Raw genomic sequence first — 12,985 nt, 5'->3', positions numbered from 1 at the left:
GTTCTGGTCATAGCTACAAGAAGATTCCAGAAGGTTAACATTCAGAGCAGTTGAACTTTTTATTGTTGGACTTGTTCTTGTAAACAGCAACAATTTATTTCTTGTTAAGCCCAAAATCATGATTCGATAGGCTTTGTCAGGTCCTGTTTTTGACAGCTCCCCAGACTTGATTTCCTAAGAAGACGAGAACAAAAAATAAACCCTGTAGAGAAAAAATATAAGAAGTCTTGGGAAAGGTAATGGGTGTCAAAAAATAACTAAATAAATAAAAACCTATTTCCAGTTTCTACTATCCACATTTTAACAGGGGACATTGCATGCAGCCTCTGAAAGCCTTTTTTTTTTTTTAAATTATACTTTATTAATCCCGAAGGAAATTACTTGGTTTTCACATACCCCTTGGGGTCAGAGATTGTACAACACTCCTGGAGCAATTGAAGGTTAAGGGCCTTACTCAAGGGTCCAGCAGAGTAGCATCTCTTTTGGCAGTGACAGGGATTTGAACTGGCAACCTCTGGGATACCAGTGCAGATCCTTAGCCTTGGAGCCACCACTCCGCCACTTTCTACATACCATGACAACTAGACACAGCTGAAAAGTCAAAAATCTGGCAGAGACTTTGCCCACTTCCCTGCTTTTGCTGTCAGACTAAAGATTCTTGTATACTAAGTATGTGCTCTTTATCTCCATAGCTGTTTTTATGTTGTGGGCGATGGCCTGGACACAGACAGGTAGACATCGTTATAATCACCCAACACATGCTTTATTTATAAAACTAATATATTTACAGTGGACACACAACCCCCAAACTCCCCAAAAGTCCAGGCCCTGAAACAATGCCTATTCTTCCTTCAGGCAGCCTCCACTCCTCTCCACCAAGACCTCGTCTCTCGTCCTCCCGACTCCAGCCCCTGAATGGAGGTAGGCGGCCCCTTTTATCCCCACCCGGACACCTCCAGGTGCCTCCCGATTATCTTCTGCCAGCACTCCCCAGTGTGGCAGAAGTACCAGTCGCGCACCCGGAAGCACTCGAGGTGTCCCTGGTCTTCTTCCCCCCAGCACTTCCAGGTGTGGCGGAAGTGCTGAGGGCCAGGACTCCTCATGCATTGAGGCGCCCCCTGAAGGTGACCACGGGCCCCTATAGGGTTGAGCTTCCAAGCTCCGTTCCCGTGGTCCCCAAAGCCACCAGTGCGGTCTCCCCCTTGTCCTCCTGGGCATCCCAGCTGGGTAGCACCCCAGCCACTCGCCACAATCTATAAAGGTAAACCAGAACAGAATAATTAAACAAGTACTTTTTTTAACTATAATGCTTAAGTGTTTTGTCATTCACTGAATATTTTAAAGCTTGAGTGAGACAACTAGGCTTAAATAGGTGCTGCATCCTCTCCTCTATATGACAAAAATTTAGTTTCCTGAAAAGAGCATGGGAATATATGTGCATATCAATGACTTACATTTAATTGGCATATCCCACATGAGCTGCCCCAATTCTTGACAAAACTGAGGTAACATACTTTTCAAGCAAAGAAAGTTATCTTCAGTCTTATGAACTGCAATTAAGCCCTTTTTGCAAAGCCTGAATTTTCACATGTAGCCTGCAGAACGAAGCACGGCTGGACGTTGATAGGGTGTAAACGAATGAGAAAGGTTTGGGGCAGCCACCCGTATATTGTCCCTGACTGCAAAAGGTTTAAAGACAACACAAGGATGTTCTCAGGTTGAGTTCCCAGAATGAACTGAAATGGTCTGGAAAGAGGGAGGTTTCATATGTTCTAGACAGGAAGTGATGTTAGTCTGGGCCCCGGAACAGGAAGTGATGTTAAACCAGGCAGGTTATCCCATATTTGGTCTGCAGAGATAACAGAAAAAGGTTTAAAGCACCCCGCCACCCCCTGGCCTGGCGGGTAATCATCTCTACGTGGTCCAGTCAGCTCGCTCCTAGTCACACGTGTGTGACAAGGGGTACCCAAATTTCTTTTTTCTGCCTTACTGCAACATGTCAAACATACATCACGACATCTAACACACACAATCACAGTCTGATGGTTAATAATAACCTATTTTGAGTCATGAAACTATCATAACGAAAGAAAGAAATGAAGACTTCTTCTCAACTGTAGAGGATCATATCACTACAGAAAAACTGCGACTCACAGGAATAACATTATCATGCTTAAAACAATGTTTATTTTGAAATCCAGAGCTTATTATAATATAGCAATGCACCACTTAGCTGTGCAGGATAATGAAACCTTCAAAATACATAGGTCATCATGTTTAATATATATTATTAAGTTAATACAGAAAGCATTTCAATATTGCATTACTTACATTTCTACTAAATCACGCATGAATATAACTATATGACTAAAGCATTCAGACGGCTTCATTTGTAAAATTTTGTTTTGTGCCAGCCTTGTGCTAAAATCATGTCAATTTATTTTTTTCCCTCAAGCAATAATTAAAACCCAAGAATGACAAAGCGAAAAAAGGAATTTAGAAAATTTTGCCAATTTGCCCAGGCCAGGTGGGAGAGGGTGGGTTAGGTTACTTTGTATGCTTTGTCCATTTATTCATATATCCTGTCAATTTGTCTTTAGTTATTAAAAAGCTGATCACAAAAAATAAATAAATAACTGAGATCTCACACTGACACATATATCCAGACCCTTTGCAATGACACTTCAAGGTTGGCTCAAGTGCATCCCATTCTACTGATCATCATTGAGATGTTTCTACACGTTGTTTGGTGTCCATATAATGTCAAATAAGTTGTTTGGACTGATTAGGAATGGCACATGCCTGTCTATAGAAGGTCAAGCATTGAACAAAAACCAAGCCTTGAGATTGAAGACATTTCTGCAGAGCTTACAGACAGGGCAAGCTGCAAAAGAACTTACTGCAGCATTGAAAGCTCTCAAGAAATTATTATTTATTACTTTTCTACTTACCTTAATTTAGTATTTTAATGTATTTTTATTTAGATTGTAAAATTTATTTTTCTTTCAATGTTGATGTTGTTTCATTTATGGTAAGGAAACCAAGGAGAGTGCATTGTGGAAAACGTTGCCCTCGGCCATTTCTTTTCTTCTCTGTCAATAGTGTGAAGAACTCCAAAACCCCAGAAAGTAACCTGAGACTCCAAGTCAAAATGTCCATCTGAACCTGAGCTGGAACTAAAAACCTGAAGGCCTTTGCAATAATGACAAAGGCAAAAAAAAGGTATGCTACCAAATGAGATGTAATGAATCTAAAATTGGTCCCAATGTTTTTGAATTTCTGACCAAAGCTAGTCTCCACCATGTCTAAAGTGGAAGAAAGAAAGAAAGAAAGAAAGAAAGAAAGAAAGAAAGAAAGAAAGAAAGAAAGAAAGAAATTACTTGGGAGTCCATGGACTTGCCTTCTGCCACATCCATTATCTGTTATATTAAATGTAAAATACTTTGTATTGAAAATATATATGCAATGTGTAAAGCATGCCTACTAAAATTATTGCAGCTAATTTATTAGATGTATACGTACACTGGAAAATAAATCCTGATTAGTAGCTCTATTAGCCATACACACTAAATGATATTTTGCGTGTATCTTCTCCTTACACTTACTTCAATTCTTTAGGATAAGGTGTTAGAACACTAAATTAACTAAATCTGTGGAATGCAGCAGTAGTCCCAGCTGTTGTCCATACCAGTGTAACACCAGTTGTAATTTTTGCCATAGGTACCACACTTATGATCAGAACGACACATCTTGCCATTGATGGCCACATTTGGAATATTTGATAAGCAACAGTAATCCCAGTTGTTCTTCGTATCAATGTAACACCAAGTGTATTTTTTTCCATAGGTGCCACACACCTTCCCACTGATGCATTCCACACCTTTTATTGTAATGCCTTGGACTGCTGGGGGAATGCAGTAATCCCATGACCCATCTTGTGTGAAACACCAGTAGTAGTTTTTCCCATAGGTGGCACATCCCTGATTAGTGACACACAGTTTGTTAGAAATGGTTACAATGGAATATTGAGGTGAACAGGAAATTGTTTGCTCCAAAGACCTGCAGAAAAATGCCATTTGATTAGAGCTGTAGAGACAGGGACTTGAGCAGCAAGGCATGCTTCCACTTTCAGTCCTGCACTCTCTTCTCCCATCTTTTACGTCACAATAATCTCCCGCTATGCATGGGGTGCCATCAGCAGTAACTGTCGCCAATGGCATTGACTTCTCTGACCTCAGGCTGCAGATGAGATTGGACTCTTCCACTTCCTGTGTTCCCTCAAACTTCAGTGTGCCACTGCTTTGTAATATGCAGGTCTGTTTATCATTTGCTTTCAGTTTCTCATTGCTTTGAAACCAGTCATCGAAACTCTTGTATTCCATTTTAACACTCATGTCCTCAACCAAAATATGTTCCATGTGAGAGCCAAAAGTGTTGTGCTGTAAACCTTTAAAAAAAACTCTCTCCAATGTCCTTCTTGCATTTGGGCTGAAATTTTCCTTGGCAATTTTTTTGAGAAATTCTGGCACAAAGACTTGTGCACTCAAACGAATAAACATTTCATTATCTTTTTCATGAGAACAGCTGTCAAAGATTTGAAAATCTGTTTGGTTGTATTGTTTTTTAAGGATGTGCTCTAGGTGTTTCACTGTGACAGGTTTCATAACACGCTTGTTATTTCCCATAAAGGCTAAGGAGAATGAGTCTTGGGGGTCTGCTGCCTCGAAACACAATGCTCTCCAGATAAAGCAAGGGACAGTGGTTGTGGTCACCTCGTCTGTTGCAGAGTAGAATGGGCAAAGGCTTTTTACTGTGAGTAACTGGTCCGAAGGTACCAAACCTGTAATTACATAAACTGTTCCATTTGTTGACGATGCACCTAAAATGACTCTCACTGCTTCCTCAAACATTTTCCACTGAAATTCGTAGAAGGTGGCTTCCAGGACAATAATATCAGTCCCGCCGATGTGATCCATGGGCACCTGGCCACAATCATAACTGTTCAGAATCCTGTTGCTGCAGTAGTAGTTACTTGACGTATAACTATTTAATTCTTTTGCTGTATCATGGTTGCTTTTATTGATCTTTTGGTCTGGTGGACACTAAGATGATAAAGAAAGAAATTAGCACTGTATCCATATAATAATCCATGTAACAATAGTTATTAACACCCATTTTAAACAAACATCATTCCACTATTCTCACAAGAATGTTATGTCATTTGAGAAGCAAAGCATAAGAAATGTAATCTGCCCCTGTAGTGAAGAAGATACACCAGAACTGTAAAATGGCTGGTGAAAACTGAAAGCACATCAAGGATTAAAACGATTACTATTGCAGTAGCACAAAGAGCGAGAAGACAACACTACCAGGAGTCAGAACCAGGTTGATGCTTAACTCTAGACATCTCCATGACATGTCACCACAGACTTGCTGAGACATTTCTAGGCAGATACGAGTTCTGAGAACTTAAACAATTAAGAAAAAGTGACAAAGAGAGCTAATCACAAACTTGTCAATTTTATTCCATAGATTTCAAGGTCATCACCTGCAGGGGTTATTACAGGTTCATGAAAAATTGAAAAACAAGAGAAGATGTTGTATAAATAGAATTAGACAAGATAGTTTGACAGACAAGAACATAAAGAAATAATGAAACTACACTGTAAAAGAAACAAGAAGGACAGCAGAAAAAGGGGAATCAGAATCTGTCAAAATCAAGTGTGAGACATGCATTGAATGAGGCAATGGGGTGATGATTATGAAGAAAGAGTATCAAGTGAGCTCAGGAGCATGGCTTAAGCACATCCAATCTGTGTCTGATACAATGCAGCACTAATTATACTGGAAACATAAACTTTGAAGTGAAAGGGAAAAAAAAAAAACAGTGAAAGCCCAGTTGTTACACAACGCTTCATCGTGATGCCTAGTTAGAGTCTGAGATTATGCAGGTTCCTCACATGTATAATGGCCATACAGGTTCTATGAGTCCTTCGTCTCTTACCATAATATTTGTTTAATATCAATTATTAAAAATAACTTTTATTACTAAATGTTTGAGGTTTCTAGACTGCTAGTTTGTTCTAAAGGAGGCTCACTGGGAGCAAAATATCATTTTTGAAGTTTCCCACGATGCTGGACTTCTGCTATACTTAATCAACTCTGCTAAACTGAAGTTTCAGCTCAGTGTACTTTTTATTTGATGCACCTTTGGTGGCTCTTAATGTGATAAACAATTTCATTATCTTCCCACTACGAAAACCTCCTCACTCACACTGAGCTGCTCGCTGCAGGGATTTTATTAAGTAAATAGTGTCACACATGTGTGAATAGGAGGACGTTGTGTGGACCAAGTAATGGTAATTCCACGCCAGGCCAGGGAAGGGCGGGGTGCAATAAACCATCTCTTACTATCTCTGCAGACCAGCCTCAGGAAAGCCTATCTGAATCAGGAACATCACTTCCAGTTCCGGCGCCCAGAAGAACGTCACTTCCAGTTCCGGCGCCCAGGAAAACGTCACTTCCAGTTCCGGCGCCCAGAAGATTGTCACTTCCTGTCCCGACTCCCAGGCTGATGTCAGAGAGACATCACTTCCGGTCAACCAACATCACTTCCTGTTAAAATGTCACTTCCTGTTTGATTATTTAAAACCGCCATCTTTTCAACCCTTGAGCAGTTCTGTTTTGGACTCCGTACTGATTACATCAGTGCTGAAACTTAAAAGACTCCTTTGCAGCTAGGAATATTATATGGGTGGCTGCCCCGAACCTTGTATACGTGTGTCGAGTGGTTTCATTTTACAATAGTTAGACAAGTTCACCTTCAAGTTTAAATTGTGGCTAAACTACTGATTGATTTTCCGTCAGATGACTAACTTACTAATGAACTTTGTTGCTGTCTAGGATCTGCTTTTAAGTTCTGTCTTTTACGTCATATTTTAGCGGTAAGCTTCGTTTACATGGAGCTGTGTTTAACTGAGGACTTGTGCGACGCTCACTAGTTGGCTGGGTACTGGAGTTGGAGAAGAGAGATCCTTACAACATCTACTGTATCACTTTGAATTGCCAAGTGCCATGTTTAATCTTTCTCCTCTGTTTTTTTGCTCTTTGCTATTTACTTAATTGCCACATCACATTTACTTTTATAAGCCTTAGTTAATGGTGCCCCCAGCGATGTAGCTGAAACCTGGACTTTTGCTCACTTGTCTAAATCCTGGTTTGCTGCAGCCCTTCAAAAGCATTTTCTGTTAATAATTACCTTATTCATTTTTCTGGTGCCTTTTCTCTGGTGGCTGGATTATCCTGTAATGTCTTTCCTTTGCTTCACGTTGAAATCAAATAGACTGTGTTGTTTCATCTTGTAGTTTTCAATTTAATAAAAAAACAATTTTATAAACTGTGGTGGGCTGGCGCCCTGTCCGGGGTTTGTTCCTGCCTTACGCCCTGTGTTGGCTGGGATTGGATCCAGCAGACCCCTGTGGCCCTGTGTTAGGATATAGCGGGTTGGAAAATGACTGACTGACTGACAATATCATAAAAAAGAGAGAGTGCCTGGCTAAAACTTTTTTTTTTTTTGGCAATGTACCTTGTGCCTTGGAAATGTTTGCAGCCCAGGCAAGTCTCTCACAATTATTATTCATAAATCTACAACATTTAGCATTTGGATCTCCGGCCTGCCTTAGGGCTCAATTCAAATACAACTCAATCATTCTCAGATGACTACGTAATTGTATTGGTGGGCTCAGTGGAAGGCCTACAAAAAATATTAAAAGGAGTGGGGATTGAATCTGAATAGTATTATATGAAAATGTATTTAAAGGTGACAAATTTAACTATATTGTCTCTTTAAAAGAAGGAGAAGAAGAGTGAAATGCTACAGTCAAGCAACTGACGCATTTGTGTTGCTCTGGTGAAGGAAGAGAGACATGTAAAGACAAAATGAAGGCATAAATCCTAATACGTAAAAAATAATTAAAGAAAAAGCATCTGATCAGAGATCTCAAGAAGAATGTCATCAAAACAGAATGGAATGTAGTTTTATTAATTTCAGGCATATGAAAGATGTAGAAAGAAAAAGGTGATGAGAAGTGGACATTTGTGCATATGGAGGAATGTAAATGGAATCAAGCTGTAAAATCAGAAGTTTAACAGATTCTCCTACATCTTGTAAATACTATGACAAAAATGCTTTTAAAGAATATTCTGGAAGAAACTGAAAAAACAAGAGGTAATCAGTTGACTGAAACACCAAATTTGTACCACGACCGTGCATTCTATTACACTCCAAGTGCTGCCATGAATTTTCAACATCCATTCAAACAAATTGATTCTTTGATATCCTGGTCCTCCCATCACTTTGATTAGATGGCAGACCAGATCAAACTACAACAGAACCTTTCTATTTATTGCCAATAAGGGTAGGAGTAGGATGGATTGGCAGCTGCCATGGCCCAGGTGAAGATATGCTAAGAGTTATGTGTTCTCATAGGCCTCCGTCTCTACCACTTGGGCATCAAGCTGTAAGCCGACACGCTTCAAGATGCCCGTTTCTCTGCACAAAGTGTGTTTATCACTGTTGGTCCCCTTCATCAGTGGTTAATTTGGACCAGAGGACTGATATTGGCAGACGGTTTGTGGGTGCTGGTTTATTTTTTAATAAACCTGTAACACTGCTGTGCATAAAAAACCCAGCAGCTTGACAGTTCATCGGGTACCTTTGTGTTTTACCAAAATAATAATCAACCAACTAACTGAATGATATGAAATAAACTAAGTAAATGCACTTTAAGAAAATATGCAGTTACTATTATTACTAAAAATGACTTTAATAATTAGGACGAAAATCAAAATAGGAAATAAACTCTAATGCTGTTTATGGTACTGTGCTTATGGAAGAAGCAAATAAATGGTAAACATATCAAACATCTAAACTATAAACCTAACAGTCACCAAGAAAAGAACAGGTAGATGAATATTTTTCATATAGTACTTTAAAATACTTCAGTAAATTTAATCTTCCACATAAATTTTGGAATCTTGCCAATAAAGAAGGTTAAATTATATTTAATATGCCTCTCTCTCTTTATAAAGCAAATGACTATTCATCTAATGTCTGAATCCATTGTTTCTGTTACTCGTTCTCATGAAGTTGAGGACATGGCACAAACCTGGACGGGATAGCAGGACACAATCACACAGTACTGCACAATCATACATACCGGACTGCCTCAGGATCTTCAATTAACGGAGCAAGCAGATCTTTCAAATGCAGGCCAAAGAGAAGAGTCACATCCTTGAAGCTGGGAGACACATAAGTGACACCATGCCCACCGAAATTTGTTATGAATTCCCAAGATCTTACCTCTGATTCCACCCATTCTGAGGCCAAGTTGATGCTGCTTTCACATTCGTCTGAATTCAAAATGAATGCGCTGTAAAGAGGACTTGTGTTGTCCTTGTTGTAAAGTGTGGCAAAAACATAAGTATCATTTTGGAAGTGACATACTTTTTTGTACGTGTCATCAAAACCTTTAACTTCTTGCTTGTTGTAAAACAAATGTTTACATTTTTCAAAATCTGGGACCTTTTCAGCTTGGAGAAAGCCACAACAAAATAAAAAAATCCAGTGGACAAGCAGTCTAACCATATCTGCCAGAGGGTTTGTTTGTGTGTGCGACACCAGCTAAAAAGTAAGGCCAGTGAAAATGATTGCCGTTGTAAAGCATCTGCCTTCTGCTTTGGCATCAAAGACCACCAGCTTATAGTCACAGTAAGTTAAACATTACACAATTTTAATCAGGTTTATTTAAACATAGTTTGCGTCAAGTGTTTAACTGGGCAACAGAGAAGATAAATCAAAGTCCACATTGGATGTTCCATGGAACAAGATGCTCACAGTGACCTGCTGTTTGCTAGAAGTCTTTAGCAAAAAACATGAGTGGCATTCTCTGCTTTCAACAAGTGTCTGTGTTTATCTCACATAAAGGCTTCACATTAAAACGTATTTCAGTCAAACATGTAAATCAGTACAAAATGTATACAACCCTCAACTTATATTGACAATAACAGATGAAAAAAGCTTATGGCAAAGTCACACAACTGGCACAGGTCATGTCTAGCCTACTGCAACTCTCCATAGGCAGGGAGTATTGGCTGTGTCACCAAGCCACTACAGATGAATCAAAATGCAGTGGCATATAATGGGTTTAACCAGCCAAAGTGGGCTCATGTCACTTCTATCTTCGGATCAAAACATTAGCTCCATGTAGCAGCACACATTACGTTCAAATCCTTGATGCTGTCCTTCACAGTAGTCAGTAGGTCAGCACCCACATATAAAGACGCTCGTGAGGTTTTATGCTCCTTGACTTCCACTCAGGTCTGACAAAGATCAAATCTTCATCCAGGCTCTTTTCATGTGTAGCTCTTTGCATGTGGAATGAAATGCCCGCTTCCTTTTGAACATCTCACTCCCTCAATGAGCCTAACAGGCATTTGAAGACTCTCTGGTATGGTGAATTTCTGTCTCACTGATAATGGGTTTCAGAGGCTCCTGTAACCTAAGAATTGTAATTTACTTGTAGTTTGCTCTGAGATCTTCACTTGTGATAATCAATTTTATACCCTTGTCCTGTCACACTTGTTCCCAAACAGTCTCCTGCACTGATGAGAACAGTACTACTGGATTATTCCTAAGTATGTGAGTGAGACATGGGATCACCATTGCAAAAATGGGGTTTTATTTTAGGGGCTCCCACATCATGGTTGTCCTCTCATATGGACTGAACTCATCCTGAAAGGCATGGATTTCTTACACAATATGAAGATGAAATGACTCCACAATTGTGAATTCTTAGCTCTTTGAGCCATCAATATATTTTTACGTTTTCAGTCTCCTCTTTACCTCTAAATGTCATGTACTTACTGTTGGTCAATGAAGTAAACTATGTGGTGTGAAACAAGGCAACTTATTAATCACAAAATTCATTGTAAGCTATTCTAATTGATTATTATTGGTGACCTCAATTAATTGTTGCAGCTCTAAAATGAGTGCATTTAGGGGTATTTCACTGTCTGGCATTCATTTGGGATTGTCAAAGTACTTTCTAGTTTACTGTGATAGCTGTTACATAGTTTTAGTCATAGCTGCCATCGTGGGACAGTAATTAATACATTATCCCTGTGTCTCTATGGGGTCTTCTGAGTACTAAAGTTACATTTTTGACTTTCAATTAGGTTATTAATGAGTATTTGGTACACTGTATTAATCCCCAAGGGGAAATTGTCTTTTCACATGACCTTTGTAGTCAAAAATTATACAGTGCCCCATAAGCAGTCTTACTCAAGGGTCCAACAGAGTGGGATCTCTTCTGGCAGTAATGGGATTTGAACACACAACCTTCCAGATACCAACACAGACCATTAGCCTCAGAACCACCACTCCACCAAATAAAAGTATATATACAAAATATAATTATAAATAGAGAAAATATAAATTTATTCCCTGTCTCACTTTCTCTCTCTCTCACACTGCACACAACATGGTATATATATATATATATACTGCGGTGGGCTGGCACTCTGCCCGAGGTTTGTTTCCTGCCTTGCACCCTGTGTTGGCTGGGATTGGCTTCAGCAGACCCCTGTGACCCTGTAGTTAGGATATAGCGGGTTGGATAATGGATGGATGGATAGATATATACTGTACTGTATATTTATACTGTGTAAAAATACTGTATATACTGTATATATACTGCGTAGTCAAAAAGTAATCACTTGAGTTAAATTATTTGAAGGAATAAAAATAACATAATTCATCTAAAGTCTTTCTAGGCCTATTAAATGTTGTAACTCGTGTTTATATTTACTTTTTCTTGAAGTATGCTTAAACTTTAAAACAAAGTTATTCATATTTCAGTGGTTTTCTGACCCATGAAATCCATTTCTGAAATCAGTTTTTTTGGAAACCTTATTTAAAATGTTATAGTCACATAACACCATTTCAAGGATTTTTGAGTCACTAGTTACTTTGATAACACATCCCAAAATGCACTGGGATGTTGTGATAATTCCATCATCGGTAAGATACTGTATATAACACCACCTCTCGCTGCTTTAGTTTACCTCTGAAAGAACTAATTTCCTGACTACATGCTTTCTGTTGTGAAATTTAAAAAATGACATTTGCTCTATACTTTGAGTTTGATTTTTGCATTAGTGTTTCTGGTTTTTCCATTTAACCCAGCCATAGAGGATGCACAAACCAGTGTGTTTCTTCACGCTGTTCCCAAGCCCGGATAAATGGGGAGGGTTAAGTCAGGAAGGGCATATGGTGTAAAATTTTGCCAAATCAATATGCGAATGACAATACAAATTTCCATACTAGATCAGTCGAGCCCCGGGTTAACAACGACCGCCACCAGTACTGTTAGCCAACAGGGTGCTGGTGGAAATTGGGCTACTGTTGGCCTAAGAAGAAGAAGAAAGAGAAGAAGATGGGGGAGACGTGTCCGGAGGCATAAGGAGAGGGGGAAAGTGGAACTGAGGGCAGGAATTTTGAATGCTGGCAGTATGACTGGTAAGGGGAGAGAGTTAGCAGATATGATGGAGAGAAGGAAGGTTGATATATTGTGCTGAAAAGAGACTAAATGGAAGGGGAGTAAGGCCTGGTGGATCGGAGGTGAATTCAAATTGTTCCACCATGATGTGGATGGCAAGAGAAATGGGGTAGGAGTTATTCTAAAGGAGCAGTATGTCAAGAGTGTTTTGGAGGTGAAAAGAGTGTCTGACAGAGTGATGATTATGAAGTTGGAAATTGAAGGTGTGATGATGAATGTTGTTAATGCATATGCCCCACAAGTTGGGTGTTTGATGGATGAGAAAGAGGATTTTTGGAATGCTTTTTGGAGTTGGATGAAGTAATGAGCAGTGTACTCAAGGGACAGAAAATGGTAATTGGAGCGGATTTCAATGGACATGTTGGTGA

General features: G+C 39.3%; 1 protein-coding gene across 1 annotated transcript; it reads right to left on the bottom strand.

Moving 5' to 3' along the window:
- Window positions 1-2,167: 2,167 nt before the first annotated feature.
- Window positions 2,168-9,743, bottom strand: LOC120518893. The gene is made up of 2 exons (XM_039741905.1): window positions 9,362-9,743; window positions 2,168-5,102 (listed from the first exon to the last, which is right to left on the bottom strand). The coding sequence occupies exons 1-2, from the start codon at window positions 9,644-9,646 to the stop codon at window positions 3,645-3,647; spliced, it is 1,743 nt and encodes a 580-aa protein (XP_039597839.1). The 5' UTR covers window positions 9,647-9,743; the 3' UTR covers window positions 2,168-3,644.
- Between the last annotated feature and the right edge of the window lie 3,242 nt (window positions 9,744-12,985).

The sequence above is a fragment of the Polypterus senegalus genome, chromosome 18, assembly GCF_016835505.1.
Source record: "Polypterus senegalus isolate Bchr_013 chromosome 18, ASM1683550v1, whole genome shotgun sequence".
Lineage (NCBI taxonomy): Eukaryota > Metazoa > Chordata > Cladistia > Polypteriformes > Polypteridae > Polypterus > Polypterus senegalus.
The sequence above is the reverse complement of the archived record's forward strand: the minus strand, read 5'-3'. Positions and strand labels throughout refer to the sequence as shown.